This window comes from Ranitomeya imitator, chromosome 7 (genome assembly GCF_032444005.1).
Source record: "Ranitomeya imitator isolate aRanImi1 chromosome 7, aRanImi1.pri, whole genome shotgun sequence".
NCBI lineage: Eukaryota > Metazoa > Chordata > Amphibia > Anura > Dendrobatidae > Ranitomeya > Ranitomeya imitator.
In genome coordinates this window covers 156,039,770-156,064,083 of record NC_091288.1, presented here as the reverse complement: position 1 = coordinate 156,064,083, position 24,314 = coordinate 156,039,770, and the positions used below count along the sequence as shown (strand labels likewise).

General features: G+C 43.9%; 1 protein-coding gene across 5 annotated transcripts in view; it reads left to right on the top strand.

The window, feature by feature from the left end:
- Positions 1 to 2,949: 2,949 nt before the first annotated feature.
- The window catches only part of NPRL3 (NPR3 like, GATOR1 complex subunit), an 83,287-nt gene continuing 61,922 nt past the window's right edge, over positions 2,950 to 24,314 (top strand). For 3 of the 5 annotated variants that reach the window (XM_069733942.1, XM_069733940.1, XM_069733943.1), the window contains exons 1-3: positions 2,950 to 3,176; positions 5,759 to 5,888; positions 10,551 to 10,620. In XM_069733942.1, coding sequence (XP_069590043.1) covers positions 5,771 to 5,888; positions 10,551 to 10,620 — 188 coding nt within the window. In that variant the 5' untranslated portion in view covers positions 2,950 to 3,176; positions 5,759 to 5,770. Of the gene's footprint in view, positions 3,177 to 5,758; positions 5,889 to 10,550; positions 10,621 to 15,681; positions 15,721 to 24,314 lie in introns of all 5 variants that reach the window. The other 2 variants (XM_069733945.1, XM_069733941.1) reach the window with 2 other exon arrangements.

The following is a 24,314-nucleotide window of genomic DNA, read 5'->3' as shown; positions in this document are numbered from 1 at the left end:
TTTTTTTCAACAAAATTGACAAAACCTGTATTTTTATGGACCACTTCACTTTTGAAGTCACTTTTAAGGGCCTATACGTTAGTAAATAAGTAAATATAAAAAAATACCCCAATCTATAATCTGCACCCCTCAACATATTCAAAATTATATTTAGAAAAATTGCATTGTGAAGCAACTAAAGGATTAACAAACTGGAAGAATAAAATGAAATGAAAATAACTTTATTTTTTTACTAAAATGTTGTTGTATCCCAAAATTTTTCTTTTTCACGAGGGTAAAAGGAGAAGATGGACAACAGAATTTGTTCTGCAGTTTCTCCTGAGATGATTATACCCCTTAGGTTGTGGAAACTACTGTTTGGGCGCACGGCAGTGCTCAGAAGGTAAAGAGCACCCTTTGATTTTTGGAGTATAAATTTGGCTGGAATAGATTGCAGACACCATGTCACATTTGCAGAGCCCCAAAGGGCCTAAACAATAAAAATACCCCCAAAAAATGATGCCATTTTAGAAACTATAACCCTCAAGGAATTTATGATGAGAATCTTAAATTCACTGTTGCTGCACTAAATTTTAGAATTTTGAAAATGAATTATTACATTTTTTTTCCATGAAAATGTAGCTTTAGACCAAAATTTTTCATTTTGACAAGGTGACAGAAAAAAATGAACCCCATGATGAGTTGCGACCTCTTGACTACGCCAATATCTCATATGTGGTCACAAACGGAAGGACTTGGAAGGGAAGGAGCACTATTCAACTTTTGGAGAGCAATTCTTGCTATAAAAAAAATGTGAACTTCATGTCAAAATAAGAGAACTCCTAAAGTGACAAAACAGCAGCAGAACTTTCCTCTCCAAGTGACCCCAATTTAAGAAACTACACCTCTCGAGGAATTCATTCATTTAGGGAAGCGGTGAGCATGTTAACCCCACAAGTGATTGATGGAATTATATAACATTGGTCTGCGGAAATGATAAATTACATTTTCTCAACTAAAATGTTGTTTTAGCCCCAAGTTTTTAATTTTCAAAAGAGATAACAGGAGAATATAGACCACAAAATGTGTTACATAATTACTTCGGAGTTCTCCAATACCCCACATGTGGCCAGAAACTACTTTTCAGGTACAGTGAAATTCTCAGAAGAGGAGCGCATAATAAATAATAATAATAACCTCATATTTTCTTACACAGTTTCTCCTGATGGTGGCAATACCTCATCTGTGGCTCTACACTACTGGTAGAGCTCGGGAGGGAAAAATTACAATTTGACTTTTGTAGAGCAAATTTTCCTAGAATAGTTTGAAGAAGCCCTTAAATGCCAGAACAGCAACCCCTCCACATCCAGCCAAGTGACCTCTTTATGGAAATTATACCCCTGTGGGAATTCATCAACAGATGTAGTGAAGATTTTTACTCCATATTTGTTTTCGAGATACAAACCAAAGATTGTATGTTGCTCAGTGAAAATTGCAAATATGCCATTGTAGTGCTCGTACACGGTAGTGCCCGTACATTGTGCATGGCTTGTGCTACTGAAGACACGCACCCTGTAAATCAAGTGGGCTCTCCTCGGTAGAGTAATGCCAGACGTGGTTTAGACATGTCGGGGCTCAGCAGGAGGGAGATAATAGGATTTAGAAGCGCATAATTTGCTTCCTGAATGAAACTTAGCTTTTGGACTAATTGCTGCAACATCTATACTAAGGGGTAGAATGGAAACGTTACTAGAAGGATGATAGGGCGCTATAAGGCTATGTTTACACAGATTTTTAAAGCAGAAATTGTTTCAAGAAACTCTTATTTTCTGGAGTATTTGGAGTTTTCTTTTCCTTAAGAGGTTTTGAAAGAATTTTGAAAATTTTTTTTGTTCCCTGAACAGATTTTTTGCAGCCTTTGGATTGGACAATGGCTAGTTTGGAGAGGTTGTCTTCAGTATCCGCTTCAAAGTAGTGAAGAACTTTCTCCCCCATCCACCCACCCTGGAGCTCTTCAAACTCTCTGTGGGAGGGGAAAGAAAAAAACTTGATGGGGTTTGTTCCCACAACATTTCTGCTCTGCCGTTGCAGCAGTTTTTTTCTGGGTAAAGCCGCTGTAAGAAAATGCTGGCAGTGTTTTTCCTGAAGCAGCATCACTGTTTTTCCCTACTGTCCTTTATATTTGACCCTATAGCTGCACAAAGATTGAACACGTCACCAAACTCTGAAGTGGTCAAAAGTAGCCCCAGCTTATTCCTGACACGGCTCTGCCGGCGATGTGACTGCTTTCTGCAGCGCCTCTTTACTATGTCACGTGTTAGGAGGGCAAACGCCGCCCAAACAATGAACTCCTGGATTCCCTATACTGAAGCAGATAAGTAACTAAAGCCAGAAAATGCACAGAGTAATGTCGCTTTGACATTGTGGCGCGTTACGTCCATATTTTGAGGCAGATTCTGTATAAAAAAGACGCAGTGTGCACAAGGCTCCAAAAACTAGTCAGAAAAAAACCTCTTCATGGCTATATTCATGTTCACACCAAGATTTTTGAGGAGTTCATAAACCAACAGTTTTCCCCATAGAAATCACTATAAGGAAATGCTCCTTTTTGGGGAGTTATTCGCCACATTATCTTGTGGACCCCTAAATAAAAATGATTATGTGGCCTCATTTTTCCAATTCCATGATGGAAAAGATAGAAAATAATAATATCCTCATCATAAAATAGTAAGATATGAGGATTCAAGTTGAAAAGCTGCAGGCATCGCTCTCCCATCGCCCTCAGAGTGAGTTGGCGGCCTTTTTCTTGGAGCCCACGCGCGAGTACAGTAATACCAGAACTACAACTCTCCCTCTAGCGCTCACTAGAAGGGGAGACAAGAGACAGGATTGGCAGCAGAGTGAGCCAATCGCACCTCTTCTATCATATTGTAGTCAATCTGTGTGGAGAGCTGTCATTAGCTGGAAAGTGCACAGGTAGGCGTGGCTACAATCTGTGTTTCGTGAGCTTTCCGTGTGTTTCCGAGCCCGGTGCTCGCCGTGTGCAGCCGGTCAGTGTAATAGCGGGCAGGACGGTACCGACACCAGTGTGCAGCACGCCCCCACACTGCAGGAGGAGGGACGTTTCCTATAAGCCTGGGGTTATGGTCTATATGTAATTTCTGCTGGTAGGAGCCAGTGCTGGGGCTACAGCTCAGGTGGGCGACAAACATGGCCGCTCTGGGACATGAGTGATTAGATAATTGCAAATAAACTACCATTTACCTGAAAGCTAACAGGCGGTGTGTCCTGCAGTCACTTCTAGTGGGTGTCATAGGAAACCCACATTCCGCAGGTAAAACGCACTGCAGATTTCCTGCGGTTTTTGTGCTGATTCCACCTGCGGATTCCTATTATGGAGCAGGTGTAAACCGCTGCGGAATCCGCACAAAGCATTGACATGCTGCGGAATACACAGCGCTACGTTTCCGCGCGTTTTTTTTCTGCAGCATGTGCACTGCGGATTTGGTTTTCCATAGGTTTACATGGTACTGTACAATTCATGGAAAACTGCTGCAGATCCGCAGTAAAATCCGCAACGTGTGCACATACCCTTAGTAAGCTGGTGTGCAGACATCCTCCTGAGGCTATGTTCACACGAAGCGTCGGGTCCCTGCGGGTTCTCCCGCAGCGGATTTGATAAATCTGCAGGGCAAACCCGCTGCGGTTATCCCTGCAGATTTATCACGTTTTGTCCTGCGGTTTCCGCTGCGGGATTTACTCCTACTATTGATGCTGCATATGCAGCAATATACAGCATCAATAGTAATGTTAAAAATAATAAAAATCATGATATACTCACCCTCTGACGTCCCGATCTCCTCGGCGCTGCACGCGGCGGTCCGGTTCCAAAGATGCTGTGCGAGAAGGACCTTCGTGATGTCACGGTCATGTGACCGCAGGTCCTGGTCGCATACCAAACCTGAGACCGGATGGCCGCATACAGCGCTGAGACTTCAGAGGGTGAGTATATCATTATTCTTTATTTTAATTCTTTTTTTTTTTTTACACAAATATGGTTCCCAGGGCCTGGAGGAGAGTCTCCTCTCCTCCACCCCGGGTACCACCCGCACATTACCCGCAGATCAATGCATTTGTATGGGTGCAGAATCGCTGCGATTCTGCACAAAGAAGTGACATGCTGCGGGTTGTAAACCGCTGCGTTTCTGCGTAGTTTTTCCTGCAGCATGTGCACAGCAGTTTGCGGTTTCCATAGGGTTTACAAGTTACTGTAAACGCAATGGAAACTGCAGCGGACCCGCAGCTGCAAAATCGCCGCGGTTCCGCAGTAAAAACCGCAAAGTGTGAACATGGCCTTATGGTGTTACCCATGGCAACTAATTGTGCTCCTGGGAGCAACTGCAACTGGCTTAGTACATGAGGGCGTCTCAGGATAAATAGGAGGCCCTGCAGCCGTCTCCCATTCTGTGCGCTCGCTGTCACCCTTCTCCCTTCTGGGCGACATTTCTGCTATACGCTCGCCGTCACCCATCTCCCTTCTGGGTGACATTTCTGCTGTGCGCTCGCCGTCACCCTTCTCCCTTCTGGACGACATTTCTGCTGTGCGCTCACCATCACCCTTCTGGCTGACATTTCTGCTATACGCTCGCCGTCACCCATCTCCCTTCTGGGCGACATTTCTGCTGTGTGCTCGCCGTCACTCATCTCCCTTCTGGGCGACATTTCTGCTATACGCTCGCCGTCACCCATCTCCCTTCTGGGTGACATTTCTGCTATACGCTCGCCGTCACCCATCTCCTTTCTGGGTGACATTTCTGCTATACGCTCGCCGTCACCCATCTCCCTTCTGGGCGACATTTCTGCTGTGCGCTCGCCGTCACCCATCTCCCTTCTGGGCGACATTTCTGCTGTGCGCTCGCTGTCACCCATCTCCCTTCTGGCTGACATTTCTGCTATACGCTCGCCGTCACCCATCTCCCTTCTGGGTGACATTTCTGCTGTGCGCTCGCTGTCACCCTTCTCCCTTCTGGGTGACATTTCTGCTATACGCTCGCCGTCACCCATCTCCCTTCTGGGTGACATTTCTGCTATACGCTCGCCGTCACCCACCTCCCTTCTGGGTGACATTTCTGCTGTGCGCTCGCTGTCACCCTTCTCCCTTCTGGGCGACATTTCTGCTGTGCGCTCGCCGCCACCCTTCTGGGCGGCATTTCTGCTGTGCACTAGCTGTCGCCCTTCTCCCTTTTGGGTGACATTTCTGCTGTGCGCTCGCCGTCACCCTTCTGGGCGACATTTCTGCTGTGCGCTTGCTGTTGCCCTTCTGGGCGACATTTCTGCTGTGCGCTCACCGTCACCCTTCTAGGCGACATTTCTGCTGTGCTCTCACCGTCACCCTTCTAGGCGACATTTCTGCTGTGCGCTCACCGTCACCCTTCTGGGCGACAGTTCTGCAGTGCGCTCACCGTCACCCTTCTGGGCGACATTTCTGCTGTGCGCTCACCGTCACCCTTCTGGGCGACATTTCTGCTGTGCGCTCACCGTCACCCTTCTGGGCGACATTTCTGCTGTGCGCTCACCGTCACCCTTCTGGGCGACATTTCTGCTGTGCGCTCGCTGTCACCCTTCTGGGCGACATTTCTGCTGTGCGCTTGCTGTCACCCTTCTCCCTTCTGGGCGATATTTCTGCTGTGCGCTCGCTGTCACCCTTGTCCCTTTTGGGCGGTATTTCTGCTAAGATCTCTGTTGTTACCGTGCACTGACGATTGCTTGTACTTTGCAGGATTCAGAGACGATGGGCGAGAACACAAGCCCTATAAGTGTCATTCTGGTGAGTTCAGGAAGCCGTGGAAATAAGCTGCTCTTCCGCTATCCTTTCCAGAGAGCTCCAGAGACACAATCCTTACAGACAAGTGAGTGCATCTCCTACAGTAAAGTCTGTGCACACAGTTTGTTTTATTGTTCATTTGCTCCCAAAATGCAAACTTATGCAACTTTCTAAATACAGCCTAAGGAAAGGATACAAAGTATCCAAAACACACCGCTCAAATGAGGTAAATATGAAAATGAAATACATTTTATTCAAAATAGATACATATCAAAATAAAACATCAATCAATATGATTCATGTAAGATTGATCAAAAAAAGGAGGAAAAATACTCCAAGTAAGAATTGGTGGCAGAGCGGAGTAATATCAGGCTGTGGGTAATGAAGGAACAGAGTAAGTGAGCTCTAAGTACCAGGGATGGCAAAATGGTAAGCAAATATACATATAATGTAAACCATAAATAACCATTTAGTCAAACCACATGGAAAGGGATGTGAAATAAAACTTACGCATAGTGCAGCTTAACGCCCGTCCACAGTACCACAGACATCAACCAGATAATAAAGATACAATTGATAATACTCAATGGGGTTTGCATGGATACATGGCAAATACTTGCTGGATATATGGCAGATAATTGCTGGATATATGGAAAATACTTGCTGGATATATGGCAGATACTTGATGGATATATGGCAGATAATACTTGCTGGATATATGGCAGATAATACTTGCTGGGTTTATGGCAAATACTTGCTGGATATATGGCAGATAATACTTGCTGGATATATGGCAAATACTTGCTGGATATATGGCAGATAATAGTTGCTGGGTATATGGCAGATACTTGCTGGATATATGGCAGATACTTGCTGGATATATGGCAGATAATACTTGCTGGATATATGGCAGATACTTGCTGGATATATGGCAGATAATACTTGCTGAATATATGGCAGATAATTGCTGGATATAGCAGATAATTGCTGGATATATGGCAGATAATACTTGCTGGATATATGGCAGATAATTGCTGGATATATGGCAGATAATACTTGCTGGATATATGGCAGATAATACTTGCTGGATATATGTCAGATAATACTTGCTGGATATATGGCAGATACTTGCTGGGTATATGGCAGATAATACTTGCTGGATATATGTCAGATAATACTTGCTGGATATATGGCAGATAATTGCTGGATATATGGCAGATAATACTTGCTGGATATATGGCAGATAATACTTGCTGGATATATGGCAAATACTTGCTGGATATATGGCAGATAATAGTTGCTGGGTATATGGCAGATACTTGCTGGATATATGGCAGATACTTGCTGGATATATGGCAGATAATACTTGCTGGATATATGGCAGATACTTGCTGGATATATGGCAGATAATACTTGCTGAATATATGGCAGATAATTGCTGGATATAGCAGATAATTGCTGGATATATGGCAGATAATACTTGCTGGATATATGGCAGATAATTGCTGGATATATGGCAGATAATACTTGCTGGATATATGGCAGATAATACTTGCTGGATATATGTCAGATAATACTTGCTGGATATATGGCAGATACTTGCTGGGTATATGGCAGATAATACTTGCTGGATATATGTCAGATAATACTTGCTGGATATATGGCAGATAATACTTACTGGATATATGGCAGATAATTGCTGGATATATGGCAGATAATACTTGCTGGATATATGGCAGATACTTGCTGGGTATATGGCAGATAATACTTGCTGGATATATGGCAGATAATACTTGCTGGATATATGGCAGATACTTGCTGGGTATATGGCAGATAATACTTGCTGGATATATGGCAGATACTTGCTGGATATATGGCAGATAATACTTGCTGGATATATGGCAGATACTTGCTGGATATATGGAAAATACTTGCTGGATATATGGCAGATACTTGCTGGGTATATGGCAGATAATACTTGCTGGATATATGGCAAATACTTCCTGGATATATGGCAGATACTTGCTGGATATATGGCAGATACTTGCTGGATATATGGCAGATAATACTTGCTGGATATATGGCAGATAATACTTGCTGGATATATGGCAGATGATACTTGCTGGATATATGGCAGATGATACTTGCTGGATATATGGCAGATGATACTTGCTGGATATATGGCAGATGATACTTGCTGGATATATGGCAGATAATACTTGCTGGATATATGGCAGATAATACTTGCTGGATATATGGCAGATAATACTTGCTGGATATATGGCAAATACTTGCTGGATATATGGCAAATACTTGCTGGATATATGGCAGATAATAATTGCTGGATATATGGCAGATACTTGCTGGATATATGGCAAATACTTGCTGGATATATGGCAGATAATACTTGCTGGGTATATGGCAGATAATTGCTGGATATATGGCAGATAATACTTGCTGGATATATGGCAGATAATTGCTGGATATATGGCAGATAATTGTTGGATATATGGCAGATAATACTTGCTGGATATATGGCAGATAATAATTGCTGGATATATGGCAGATAATACTTGCTGGATATATGGCAGATAATACTTGCTGGATATATGGCAGATACTTGCTGGATATACGGCAGATAATACTTGCTGGATATGTGGCAGATACTTGCTGGATATATGGCAGATACTTGCTGGATATATGGCAGATAATACTTGCTGGATAGGGTTGAGCGAAACGGATCGTTCATTTTCAAAAGTCGCCGACTTTTGCCAAAGTCGGGTTTCATGAAACCCGACCCGATCCCTGTGTGGGGTCGGCCATGCGGTACGCGACTTTCGCGCCAAAGTCGCGTTTTGTAAGATGCGCTTGGCGCCATTTTTTCAGCCAATGAAGGAGCGTGGGCAGAGTGATGACATAGGTCTTAGGGGCGTGGACGCCTATCGTCATCTTGTCGCTTGTGCGCTGTAGCGATTTGAAATGTGTAACACCAGCTTTTCTGTTCAGGGACGGAGGAGAGAGAGAGAGAAAAAAAAAAAAAAATATCCCATTGACTTTGCATTGGGTTTCGTGTTTCGGTCGATCCTCGACTTTTCGCCATAATCGGCTGATTTCACTCGACTCGACTTTAGAGATAGTCGAGTTTAGCGAAACCTGACTCGACCCTAAAAAAGTAAAAGTCGCTCAACCCTATTGCTGGATATATGGCAAATACCTGCTGGATATATGGCAGATACTTGCTGGGTATATGGCAGATAATTGCTGGATATATGGCAGATAATTGCTGGATATATGGAAAATACTTGCTGGATATATGGCAGATACTTGCTGGATATATGGCAGATAATACTTACTGGATATATGGCAGATAATTGCTGGATATATGGCAGATACTTGCTGGGTATATGGCAGATAATACTTGCTGGATATATGGCAGATAATACTTGCTGGATATATGGCAGATACTTGCTGGGTATATGGCAGATAATACTTGCTGGATATATGGCAGATACTTGCTGGATATATGGCAGATAATACTTGCTGGATATATGGCAGATACTTGCTGGATATATGGAAAATACTTGCTGGATATATGGCAGATACTTGCTGGGTATATGGCAGATAATACTTGCTGGATATATGGCAAATACTTCCTGGATATATGGCAGATACTTGCTGGATATATGGCAGATAATTGCTGGATATATGGCAGATAATACTTGCTGGATATATGGCAGATACTTGCTGGATATATGGCAGATAATTGCTGGATATATGGCAGATAATACTTGCTGGATATATGGCAGATACTTGCTGGGTATATGGCAGATAATACTTGCTGGATATATGGCAAATACTTCCTGGATATATGGCAGATACTTGCTGGATATATGGCAGATAATTGCTGGATATATGGCAGATAATACTTGCTGGATATATGGCAGATAATACTTGCTGGATATGTGGCAGATACTTGCTGGATATATGGCAGATAATACTTGCTGGATATATGGCAGATAATACTTGCTGGATATATGGCAGATAATACTTGCTGGATATATGGCAGATAATACTTGCTGGATATGTGGCAGATACTTGCTGGATATATGGCAGATAATACTTGCTGGGTATATGGCAGATACTTGCTGGATATATGGCAGATAATACTTGCTGGATATATGGCAGATACTTGCTGGATATATGGCAGATAATACTTGCTGGATATATGGCAGATAATACTTGCTGGATATATGGCAGATAATACTTGCTGGGTATATGGCAGATACTTGCTGGATATATGGCTTTCTGGACTGGTTCCACCAGTAAGTCCTGTAAGACCATCCAGGAGAAGATAATGTCTAATCCATGAAGAGAGATACATACAGTACGCTGTAGGCACGCCAGCATTTCATGGAGACCTCATGGACAGACAATTGGCATGCAGATACACATATCCTGCAACGTTTTGGGTGCAGACCGTTTTCTAGCTTTCAAAATCTCGCTGTGATGAAGGGGTTAAGCAATAGTTAGTTTTCTGATGACATCCCCTATACTAGTTGGTAAATGATATGCCTTTTGCCAGCTCCCCTGTTGTATCACACTGCTCTAATTTTCGAATAAGACCCTTGCATGATCCAATGCCATTCTGTTATCGTGCCTTTCCTGAAGGTTACCATTTACTTTACCTAGAGTCACATTTGTTCCAAACTGTTGTATTTCACAAAGACTAACTGAAGACTTGTTCTAGGTAATCCAAGAAGCTGCTATGCCTTAAATAACACTGGGGACATTGCTGAAGATCCCGATGGAGACTCCAAGTACGATATTAATGCTACATTAAGTATACATGCAGTGTTACATTCTACCGTATCCTACATGTAAAGCACGGCACAGACGCATTATCTGCCAAATTAGATTGTGGTGACGGCTCCTAAGCCCGTTTTATTTGAGCCTCTCTTGATCCACCATCGATAGTTATTGAAAAAGTTGGTGGCTGTGTGCCACAGTGCCAGCTGCGATGCCCATGACCACTGGCATTGACTGTTAGTGGCCGTGCGATGCTTTCAGTAAAGCTGCTGTCTACCTGAAAAAAAAAACTGTGTGGCCATTAGCATTCGATTTAAAGGAGCCGTCCCATGAAGTTTTTTTTTTTTTTTTTTGCTTAATCTGTGCATAGTGTAAAGTGTGTGTTAATATACTACTACTACCACTTTCTCCAGGATTCAGCGCTGATCTGCTTCTATTCCCTAACATCACCGCTCTGCAGACTCTCCGGGTCATACTCTCAGAACCAGAAGTGATTTTCACAATGTAAGTCTGTGGAGCGTCAGAACGAGCCCCCATAGACTAACATGGTAAAAGAGGCTTCCGGCTCACACACAGGGCATAGAGGGACTCGGACAGGCTGACGTGCGGTGACGTCACTGAGAAGATCAGCAGAACGGTGCTGGACCGCGGAGAAGGCAGTGGTAGGCAACTATATTGACACACACTATGCTCCATGCTCATGCACACAGATTTAGTAAAAAAAACTTCATGGGAGGGCTTCTTTAGTTTGGCAGTTTTACATTTGCATAACTGGTTTTTATAAATTCAGCAACTTAATCAGTTAGGAAAAGTCTGCTTATTGGATTCTAGCTGCCCCCCTCTGTGACCGGATACACGCCAATAGAGGGGCTGTGTAAGAATCCTATGCTCCTGATTCACTATGAGGCACACGCTCCTGAATCCGGAGTATCTGACAAGTGGCGTGCACCTCCATGCGCAAAACGTAGAGCTCATGCAGATGTCGGTGCGCATCGGTCTGACCACGGACCCCTAATGCACAGACTGGTTGCAGTTTTTCCATCTGAGCATGACGGCCTCAAAGACATGTATGAAGCTGTGATCCTGGGACCGAGTGAGCTGAGTCCGTGCGTTGCAGCCTGGGAGCGGACTGGTCTGCACAGACGTCTTCATGAGCCTTTACTCCAATCAGGAACTGGAGTAAGATTTCCATCGGAGGGAACATGAATTAGATGAGTGGTGGCGTCCCGCCTCAGTGCCACCCCAGCTCCGGCCATTTTGACCAAGTCGCAAAATTTCTGCGTAAATCAGCATTGTCCAAAAATGTTGCGACTTTTTCTAAACGATTTAAACAGACTTGCTTTCGTGAATCAGGGCCATAGTTTTATCACTTAATTTGTTAAATCAAATATTATCTTTCAAAAAGAAAGCGTGTGACAGGCAGACATGTCTACAGAAGCAAAGGTATCAGTCCAAAGATACAGTCATAAAATGTTTAATGTCCTCGCTGGTGAGAGGTGCCGGCGGATTAGAGAATATAGTCTGTCACATGGATGGACTTCTTTGGTATTACAAAACTGGAAAAAGTACAGCAGATTTTTTTTTTTTTGTTAGTTTTTTTGTTTTAATGGTGACAAAAAAGCAACATTATTGCTTATGTCATGTGTAAATCGTAACATAAGGTGTGATGACTATAAGGTGAACTGAATAGCATGGAGGGTGCTAGAGTACAATACTCACTGCTAAGCCATATACTGCTGGGTTATGTGTCTTCTACATGTCATAAGGATTTAGTATTAACACAATTGTTAAGGAAAAATAAGCTTGTGCGAGTGTAAAAGAGAAGCAGGGAGTGGCTGAACGTGCACCTGACATAACAGGAGGTGATCTCTGAGCTTATAACATTAAACCAAACCCTCTTGGCTGGTCAGTGATCCTGATTTACTGGAAGTCCTTTCTATTGGTTCAGATTACATAAATTCCTCTGGACTGCAGGTATTAGTGGGTTAGGTAGTGGTATAGTGGACCTTTGTACTGAGTGTGGGGACCACGGTGCTTAAATAGGTATTCCCATCTTCTAGATCCTTTCCCAATATGTAGTAGGTGTAATAATATTAGCAAATTCCTCCGATTAGAAATGTAGGATAGTTCTTCCCTTTCCCCATGTGCAGGCATTGCAGGACCCTAGGTATCCATGGTTACGACCACGGATATAGTGACAGTTAGCTAATTCCTAGTGGTCGTAACCGTGGATAACTAAGGTCCTGCAATATCTGCACATGAGGAAAGAGACATAGCAAATCAGAAGAACTATTCTACGTTTCTAATTGGAGGTATTTGCTAATATTATTATTATTACATCTACTACATATGGGGATAAGATGTTGGAGATGGGAATACCCCTTTAAATCGGTGAATATCCCGCAAGGGTTTTTAGCAGTCTGAGATATTCTGAAGCCTTTCTACACCAGTTGGGTTACTTGCTTCTTTTTTTTTTCCATTACGTTTTTTCAGTGCGTTTTTTACGTGCATCTTTATTGTGTTTTTGACACTGCGGTTTTGTCTCTTTGGTATGTCATGTTTTTTTTTTTTTTAGATTCTTCCTGTTGTTTCACGCACACTAGCAGCAATAAACAGACTCTTGTAATGAAGCAATTGAGGAGTGTGTACGAAGGTCATCGTAACGGGAGGGGAGCAGGGTGATTGGTAGATCCTGTGTTAGCAGCTGTGTACATAGGCCTTTCCTGTCTCTGATAAGGCGCCTGCTGAAAACTCTTCCTGAAAAGACCAGAAGTAGAAGTGCCAGTGGCCAGTCTGAAAATTGAAGGATTATACATTTTGTCTTTCATAAAACATCATGATATAAAAACAAATTAGGAAACATTTTTTAACAAATACATGTAGAGCAAAAACCTCAGTTAAGCAATAGGTCATTGTCTATTGATGGCTTCTCTGCAAGGAACTCTGCACCTCGAGAACTTGTGACCCTTCACCACCCGATATACCATAAGATTTAGCTTCCATTTTTCCTTACAGAAGCGCTCCCACTAACATTTTATGATGTGTGTGTATATAATGTAGTGTGAGTGCGCTAATAATGTACTCACTACTGCCGCGTTCTCTGGTGTCCAGCCCTGTCCTTCTGCTCTTCTACATGGCGTCACTGCTCTGCGTGACCCGGAGGTGACTACTATACTGTAAGTCTATCACAGTCTTTCAGTACAACAGAGACTTTAGTCTCCCACAGGTCTCCTTACAGTGACGTCACTGAGAAGAGCAGCAGATCGGCACTGGCCACCAGAGAAACCAGCGGTAGGTGAGTACAATAATCACAGCACACTCTCACATTTCAGCAATATAAATGGTAGAGGGTGTACTTATTTATTTGCCATGTACAGCCAACAAATGTGGATGGGGCAGAAGAGAATGAGGCCTCCAGCTTAATAAGGGATCAGGCTGTGGATTCCTTGTAGATCCAGGTCACTGACCGTCTTCGTTCTCCCACTGCTGATAAGCGGATAGTAATATTTCACACGTCAGTGTGTGACTGCTGTGGGTAAGCCTCTAATTTAAGGATAACCCCACTTTTGTCCCTGTTACTACTCGCTGTACACATGACTGCCCGATATCTTCACGGACGCTGATCGCTGGGACAAAGAAAACCAGCTTACGACAATCCAGCCTGGATAGAGAATGATTCCAAGAACACACAGGTGACAAATTGCTGAAAAAACTATTGTAATGTGTGAAGGTGTCCATGTCTATAAGCTCAGAGGTCACCAGCGCCTGTAGGTTGGCTGTGAAGATCCTCCGCACGGAAAGTAAGATGCAAAGCACATGCAGGGAGCCATCCGTATAGATATACAACGTCACCGATTTATTAGTCTGGCTACAATCATAATTATTGCATCAAGGCCGAACTGCTGTGTCCCGGACAGGCCTAGCTGTAACCTGTCCCTGTATGTATCAGCTATTGGCCGCCTTCTGGCTGCTGTGCACTCATTGTAGAAATGTCACTGTCTGCTATGTGTGGGAATAACATCTTGTTTTTGCTTGCGGATGCTTTATGGTAAACCGTGAACATTTCCTGCAAGGTGAGCCAGTGTCCAGTAAGTTTGTATTGTCTAATGCTGCAGATCAGACGGGCGCTGCACACAGACTTTTGGGGCAGCGGCCACGTTTCTACATCTCATTGTAGCATTAAAGGGATCCCGACGGCTGATGCATGCATTGGCTCTGGTGATATCGGCTCGGCCGGGTGTGTTTTACCCCGAAACGCTGCGACGTTTCAGAGAAAGGAAAAAAAGGTTTGGTACCGTGTTACTTTATAAAAGATTGGGAAAAACAAGACCATAATCTTGCAGTGATGATACTAGGATAGCGAACAAAGACCCAATATTATAAAGCAAGCTTCCATGCCTGATGAGACCTAAGAAGTCCCGAAATCTTGCTTTGTAAAATCATTTATTTTAATTTTTGTTATCCATTAAAAGGGATTATAACAACAAGATTATTGCTCTCAGTTGGAAAATGACAATCTTGTTTCAGAGAAAGATGCTGTAAAAGCCGCCCCTTCCCATCACTGCCCGCTCCCTTTGAGTGACAGGTCTCCTGCCGCATGTATAGGAAGAGACCTCCAGGGGAGCTGGCAGGGAGACGCGGCTATGGATCTGACTATTCCACTGCTCTCCCGTCCGGCTCGGTAATGTATGTTTTTTTTTTTCTCTGAAACGTAGCTACACTTGAGTCATACATGCATGGCAGAAATCATATAGCCATACACTAAGCCAAGTACATTCTGTGCTCGGATCGGGCGCCATGTATCCGCTGTCTGGATTCATTAATACATTTTGGCTTCCTGTTTGTTGCACCATACAGCCCAATGTATGGGTAGCACAGCAAATTCTATATATTGGGGGAAATGGCTTGAAATGGGAGATGGCTGTAACCGGCCTTCATGCTGCACCATGTCTTCTGCCATCCCGTGGCCGTAGCCTACAAGGCTGTGTGCACCGTGCCGCTGTAGTGGCGCAGCTCTTACTGTTGTGCTGTCTCGTTTCTTTGTTGATGGCTCCCTCCCGTTCCTATTCCAGAGAGCCATGTCCTGTAAGCGACGAGCAGTTGGTTGCAGGGTAAGACTAGTTCTCCTACACGGTGCTGACGTCCCCTGTGTCTATCTGAGCTCCTCCTATGTGTGCTGGTCTATGGATCACTTTGTGAATAACTACATTTATTAATGGACTTGCAATCGACTACTAACACTTTTTTGGCTCAGATTTCTGCTTTCCCGAATCCTGAGAAATTCTTATTTTACATTTATGTTATGAATCGTTCCAAGTCCTAAATGAAACCACACTGTGAATACGTAACGCAATCGTGGTAAGGGGTTAATGGCGATAACGTAGCACTGCAAGAAAGCGCCATCACTCGGTTATTTCTTTAATAGTCTTCTCCCTTCTGTAGCTCCACACGACCTGCAACATCTGCAAGTAGGTAGAAAAGGTTGGGGACCGCTGCTGTACGCCATCGGTGGGCGGCATTGGGGGCTTTTGCTTCCGGCTGCAGGATAAAAGATGATGTTATGAAGAAGTGACCAATACTTACACATTGAGTCAGTCCTGCAACATTTACTTTCCTGCAACTCTCTAGAAAACCTCTTAAAAAGGCCATTCCTAAAAGAAGCTTGCACATGTATCACTAAAAGAGGACCTTGCCTCATGTTCCGTCTGGTTTGGTAGCCTCTTAAAGGCAGAGACCGAATGGAAAAGTGTTCGAGAGTTTGCACATTTCTCTCCATTCTCTATTGTGGGAATCATGGAAAGATCTGACCCAGCACAACTCCCGTAGGAGTGAACAGAGAGAGCCACACATTTGAGCTGCCACTGCTCCACTTTTTTGCATGCATAGAAGCGTGGCCACCCCACCAGTTGGGATGGGGTGAGGGTACCAATGGTGTGACCCCTCGTATCATGCAGTGCATGAGATGGGAACGAGATTTTGAAGTGAATATTACAGCATATATCAAGAACTTAATGTACACTATTAATGAAGTACAGAATCAGTTCCCAGCTTCTTTCCTGCATACTGTTGTATAAGGTTGATAAAGGCTACATTCACACCGTGTACACAGTGTCGCCATATATACACCTGGAAAGCAGTCTAGGGCGCCATTTATGAGATTTCCGGCCTGTAACCTATGGGTGACACATAGTACTGTATACCTGTACAGAGACAAACATTGGAGGCACTGGTGTAGGTCAGGAAATCTGTGTGGTGTATACCACCATGGTACACTGCAAACATAATGTGACGTGATCTTCAGTGCAGTCTGTCTCCAGTGACCTGGGCGGAATACAGACTGTCCTAAATGGCCGCCAGTGGCAGTGAATATCCCATGGTTATTTTCTGCACTTTCATCAGATCACTCCCGCTAATAAATGGAGCACTTGGTATAATATTCATGTATTGGGGAATTGTACTATGTGCAGGACACATGTTTGGTGTATATATATATATATATATATATATACACACATATATGTATATACACACACACACACACACACACACACATATATATATATATATATATATATATATATATAATATCAAAAAAAGAAAAGCAGCACAAAAAATGATACAAAAAGTGGACTTTATTGCCTGAGCAGGCGTGGCAACGTTTCGGATATAAGAATCCTTTTTCAAGCAGTGAACATGTGAGTGAGACCTCTCTTTATACAGATACTAAACATATCCAATTAAAGCATTCATTATATTCAATATCATAAATGCTGAATCAGTGTAAATACCAATATTACAAAAATCAGTGCAGTAGTGTAATCAGTGCTTCACCTAAAACATTCATTATTCATAAATACAATGCATTACACATCCTGTGATTAATCTTAAAATTCTGCTCAATGAGCAATTAATACTCATAAAATCCAGGTGCTCCATTCCCCAGAATCATGGTTTTATCAAACTTACAGCGTTGTTTTCATATATGCCCCCATGTCTTCGGCGTCCTAGCGCACTCACTGCGCATGTCTATGACATCACTGCCAGCGTACCCATAGTACACAGGCACGCAGCTGCGCAGTACCGCCAAGAAGACTGCGGCGCCATCTTATACAAGGGAAAGACCGCTGTATGGAGTGCTGAATCACTACAATAAATGTAGTACGCTGGCAGTGATGTCATAGACATGCGCAGTGAGTGCGCTAGGACGCCGAAGACATGGGGGCATATATGAAAACAACGCTGTAAGTTTGATAAAACCATGATTCTGGGGAATGGTCTGGAGTTGGAATGATGCTCAAAATCACTGTGGAAAATGAAGTTACAGGCTGATCCAACTTTAGTGGAAATGCCTCAAGACAAGGAAATGATGCTCAATAGTGTGTGTGGCCTCCACGTGCCTGTATGACCTCCCTACAACGCCTGGGCATGCTCCTGATGAGTCAGCAGATGGTCTCCTGAGGGATCTCCTCCCAGACCTGGGCTAAAGTATCCGCCAACTCCTGGACAGTCTGTGGTGCAACGTGACGTTGGTGGATGGTGCGAGACATGATGTCCCAGATGTGTTCATTCGGATTCAGGTCTGGGGAATGGGCGGGCCAGTCCATAGCTTCAATGCCTTCATCTTGCAGGAACTGCTGACACACTCCAGCCACATGAGGTCTGGCATTGTCCTGCATTAGGAGGAACCCAGGGCCAACTGCACCAGCATATGGTCTCACAAGGGGTCTGAGGATTTCATCTCTACCTAATGGCAGTCAGGCTACCTCTGGCGAGCACATGGAGGGCCCTCCAAAGAAATGCCACCCCACACCATTACTGACCCACTGCCAAACCGGTCATGCTGAAAGATGTAGCAGGCAGCAGATCGCTTTCCACGGCGTCTCCAGACTCTGTCATGTCTGTCACATTTGCTCAGTCTGAACCTGCTTTCATCTGTGAAGAGCACATGGCGCCAGTGCCAAATTTGCCAATCCTGGTGTTCTGTTGCAAATGCTAAGCGTGCTGCATAGTTTTGGGCTGTGAGCACAACCCCATCTGTGGACGTCGGGCACTCAGACCATCCTCATGAAGTCGGTTTCTAACCGTTTGTGCAGACACATGCACCTGTGTGGCCTGCTGGAGGTCATTTTGAAGGGCTCTAGCAATGCTCCTCCCTGCACAAAGGCTGAAGTAGCGGTCCTGCTGCTGGGTTGTTGCCCTCCTACGGCCCCATCCATGTCTCCTGGTGTACTGGCTTGTCTCCTGGTAGCGCCTCCAGCCTCTGGACACTACGCTGACAGACACCGCAAACCTTCTTGCCACAGCTTGCATTGATGTGCCATCCTGGATGAGCTGCACTATCTGAGCCACTTGTGTGGGTTGTAGAGTCCGTCTCATGCTGCCACGAGTGTGAAAGCACAACCAAAATTCAAAAGTGACCAAAACATCAGCCGGAAAGCATTGGTACTGAGATGTGGTCTGTGGTCCCCACCTGCAGAACCACTCCTTTATTGAGTGTGTCTTGATATTTGCCAATAATTTCCATCTGTTGTCTATCCTATTTGCACAACAGCATGTGACTTTGATTGTCAAACAGTGTTGCTTCCTAAGTGGACAGTTTGATGTACTTGGAGTTATATTCTGTTGTTTAAGTGTCCCCTTTACTTCTTTGAGCAGTCTATATGTGTGTGTGTGTGTGTGTATATACATATATATATATATATGTGTATATATATGTATATATATATATATATATGTGTGTGTGTATATATATATATATATATATATATATATATATATATATATATATAAAAAACAGGAACAGCATCTAGTACTACCTCAATGGTGTGCAAAGCTCTCCCAACCAGCAGTCCAAACGGCCTCCAGTAATAATATCAAAAAAAGAAAAGCAGCACAAAAAATGATACAAAAAGTGGACTTTATTGCCTGAGCAGGCGTGGCAACGTTTCGGATATAAGAATCCTTTTTCAAGCAGTGAACATGTGAGTGAGACCTCTCTTTATACAGATACTAAACATATCCAATTAAAGCATTCATTATATTCAATATCATAAATGCTGAATCAGTGTAAATACCAATATTACAAAAATCAGTGCAGTAGTGTAATCAGTGCTTCACCTAAAACATTCATTATTCATAAATACAATGCATTACACATCCTGTGATTAATCTTAAAATTCTGCTCAATGAGCAATTAATACTCATAAAATCCAGGTGCTCCATTCCCCAGAATCATGGTTTTATCAAACTTACAGCGTTGTTTTCATATATGCCCCCATGTCTTCGGCGTCCTAGCGCACTCACTGCGCATGTCTATGACATCACTGCCAGCGTACCCATAGTACACAGGCACGCAGCTGCGCAGTACCGCCAAGAAGACTGCGGCGCCATCTTATACAAGGGAAAGACCGCTGTATGGAGTGCTGAATCACTACAATAAATGTAGTACGCTGGCAGTGATGTCATAGACATGCGCAGTGAGTGCGCTAGGACGCCGAAGACATGGGGGCATATATGAAAACAACGCTGTAAGTTTGATAAAACCATGATTCTGGGGAATGGAGCACCTGGATTTTATGAGTATTAATTGCTCATTGAGCAGAATTTTAAGATTAATCACAGGATGTGTAATGCATTGTATTTATGAATAATGAATGTTTTAGGTGAAGCACTGATTACACTACTGCACTGATTTTTGTAATATTGGTATTTACACTGATTCAGCATTTATGATATTGAATATAATGAATGCTTTAATTGGATATGTTTAGTATCTGTATAAAGAGAGGTCTCACTCACATGTTCACTGCTTGAAAAAGGATTCTTATATCCGAAACGTTGCCACGCCTGCTCAGGCAATAAAGTCCACTTTTTGTATTATTTTTTGTGCTGCTTTTCTTTTTTTGATATTATTACTGGAGGCCGTTTGGACTGCTGGTTGGGAGAGTTTTGCACACCATTGAGGTAGTACTAGATGCTGTTCCTGTTTTTTTATATTATAATTATATATATATATATATATATGTATATATACACACATATATATATATATATATATATATATATATATATACACACATATACATATATATATGTATATACACACACACACACACACATATAGACTGCTCAAAGAAGTAAAGGGGACACTTAAACAACAGAATATAACTCCAAGTACATCAAACTGTCCACTTAGGAAGCAACACTGTTTGACAATCAAAGTCACATGCTGTTGTGCAAATAGGATAGACAACAGATGGAAATTATTGGCAAATATCAAGACACACTCAATAAAGGAGTGGTTCTGCAGGTGGGGACCACAGACCACATCTCAGTACCAATGCTTTCCGGCTGATGTTTTGGTCACTTTTGAATTTTGGTTGTGCTTTCACACTCGTGGCAGCATGAGACGGACTCTACAACCCACACAAGTGGCTCAGATAGTGCAGCTCATCCAGGATGGCACATCAATGCAAGCTGTGGCAAGAAGGTTTGCGGTGTCTGTCAGCGTAGTGTCCAGAGGCTGGAGGCGCTACCAGGAGACAAGCCAGTACACCAGGAGACATGGATGGGGCCGTAGGAGGGCAACAACCCAGCAGCAGGACCGCTACTTCAGCCTTTGTGCAGGGAGGAGCATTGCTAGAGCCCTTCAAAATGACCTCCAGCAGGCCACACAGGTGCATGTGTCTGCACATACGGTTAGAAACCGACTTCATGAGGATGGTCTGAGTGCCCGACGTCCACAGATGGGGTTGTGCTCACAGCCCAAAACTATGCAGCACGCTTAGCATTTGCAACAGAACACCAGGATTGGCAAATTTGGCACTGGCGCCATGTGCTCTTCACAGATGAAAGCAGGTTCAGACTGAGCAAATGTGACAGACATGACAGAGTCTGGAGACGCCGTGGAAAGCGATCTGCTGCCTGCTACATCTTTCAGCATGACCGGTTTGGCAGTGGGTCAGTAATGGTGTGGGGTGGCATTTCTTTGGAGGGCCCTCCATGTGCTCGCCAGAGGTAGCCTGACTGCCATTTGGTACCGAGATGAGATCCTCAGACCCCTTGTGAGACCATATGCTGGTGCAGTTGGCCCTGGGTTCCTCCTAATGCAGGACAATGCCAGACCTCATGTGGCTGGAGTGTGTCAGCAGTTCCTGCAAGATGAAGGCATTGAAGCTATGGACTGGCTTGCCCATTCCCCAGACCTGAATCCGAATGAACACATCTGGGACATCATGTCTCGCACCATCCACCAACGTCACGTTGCACCACAGACTGTCCAGGAGTTGGCGGATACTTTAGCCCAGGTCTGGGAGGAGATCCCTCAGGAGACCATCTGCTGACTCATCAGGAGCATGCCCAGGCGTTGTAGGGAGGTCATACAGGCACGTGGAGGCCACACACACTATTGAGCATCATTTCCTTGTCTTGAGGCATTTCCACTAAAGTTGGATCAGCCTGTAACTTCGTTTTCCACAGTGATTTTGAGCATCATTCCAACTCCAGACCTCCGTGGGATATTGTTTGTGACATACATTGATCATTTGTTAGGTTTTATTCTCAACACATTCCACTATGTAATGAACAAAGATGTACAACTGGAATATTTCATTCAGTGATATCTAGGATGTGGGATTTTAGTGTTCCCTTTATTTTTTTGAGCAGTGTTCTTGTATATGTGTATATATATATATATATATATATATATATATATATATATATATATATATATATATATATATATAGCACACTGAATTCATTCAGACTTGCATTAATGCCAGTATACGCGTATGCATTTGCAGTCAGGAAGATATGTGACTTTGAGCACAGAGATAAGTGGCTAGTGCCGGCTACACCCTCCAAGGGATTCCTAGATATGTACTTTTGAAGCTTTATCTCCCAAAAAGCAGCTTCACTGTGTGTTTTTTGTGCTATCTCGGACACACGGCTATATCACCTTTCACATATACACACTGTATATTTTATAAACCATTGATTATATACTAAGAATCTTATAAGTGTTTTCTGTAGCCTATGCCCACTGTTATAGCAATAGTCATCCTGTAGGTAATGGACATTCATCTTGTTACTAAGTCAAAGATGAATATAATAATAATAATAATATTCTTTATTATGAATATGTTGGATACAGTCATAGGTATGCACAATACAATGGGTGAAAAGCAGGATGTCACCATTTGTGACTTACACTTGGACTTCTAGTTCCTTCTAGAACATATCTGTAAATGCTTTGTCTCCCTGTCTTTAAATGGACTGTGGAAATTCTGACTCTTTAGCAGGCACACTGCTGTCCATACAAATATTTCTGGGTTTACACGGTACAGTCACAGCTGTGCTACATGCAAGTCGATCACTGGACATTTAGTGGCCTGTTTAGGCCGGATGACCAAAATCCTACATGCACCGAGTGATTGCTTTAACAAAGGTTCTGTGCACATTGGCCGTTCTCTGCAGCACATGTCCTGCTTATCAAGGGCGATGTGCTGTAAGTAACAATAATTTTTAGATCTGCTTAAAAATTATCACACCCAACAAATAAATGTTTTGCTTGTTTTCTGAGTGTTTACCTGTCTCTGATTTCTAGCTTGTCTAAGGCCATGTTCACCCGTTCAGTATTTGGTCAATATTTATATCCGTATTTTTAATTCAAAATCAGGAGTGGAACATTCGGCGGAAAAGTATTATAAAAACGCAAACTCCTGGTTTTGGCTTACAAATACTGATATAAACGTGTGATTGTGGCCTTAGACGGGCTAGTGTAGGCCTTTAGATAGCTGTTTGACAACCATATATGTTCACTCATTAGGTGAGAGAGAAACTAAAGGATGCCCATACACCGTAGATAGCTGTCGGCCAAATGCACAGCTGGTCTGAGAGTTCATTTGTCATGAAAGTCGCTGTCAGCTTCTGGTGGCGGCTTATCTCCCAGGAGAAAAAAAAGGGATTAGGTACCGTATTTATATACATACTGCACAATCCTCCTGTCCCTCCACACATCTAGAGAGTTGGTCGGCCCATACCTATCGGCTGGTTGGCCCGTACCTGTGGGCTGGTCGGCCCATACCTGTGGGCTGGTCGGCCCATACCTGTGGGCTGGTCGGCCCATACCTGTGGGCTGGTCGGCCCATACCTGTGGGCTGGTCGGCCCATACCTGTGGGCTGGTCGGCCCATACCTGTGTGCTGGTCGGCCCATACCTGTGTGCTGGTCGGCCCATACCTGTGTGCTGGTCGGCCCATACCTGTGTGCTGGTCGGCCCATACCTGTGGGCTGGTCGGCCCATACCTGTGTGCTGGTCGGCCCATACCTGTGTGCTGGTCGGCCCATACCTGTGTGCTGGTCGGCCCATACCTATCGGCTGGTTGGCCCGTACCTGTGGGCTGGTCGGCCCATACCTGTGGTCAGGTCGGCCCATACCTGTGTGCTGGTCGGCCCATACCTGTGTGCTGGTCGGCCCATACCTGTGTGCTGGTCGGGCCATACCTGTGTGCTGGTCGGCCCATACCTGTGTGCTGGTCGGCCCATACCTGTGTGCTGGTCGGCCCATACCTGTGGGCTGGTGGGTCCATACCTGTGGGCTGGTGGGCCCATACCTGTCGGCTGGTGGGCCCATACCTGTCGGCTGGTGGGCCCATACCTGTCGGCTGGTGAAAATGTTCAGTCTCAACATACAACGCTTTTTGAGA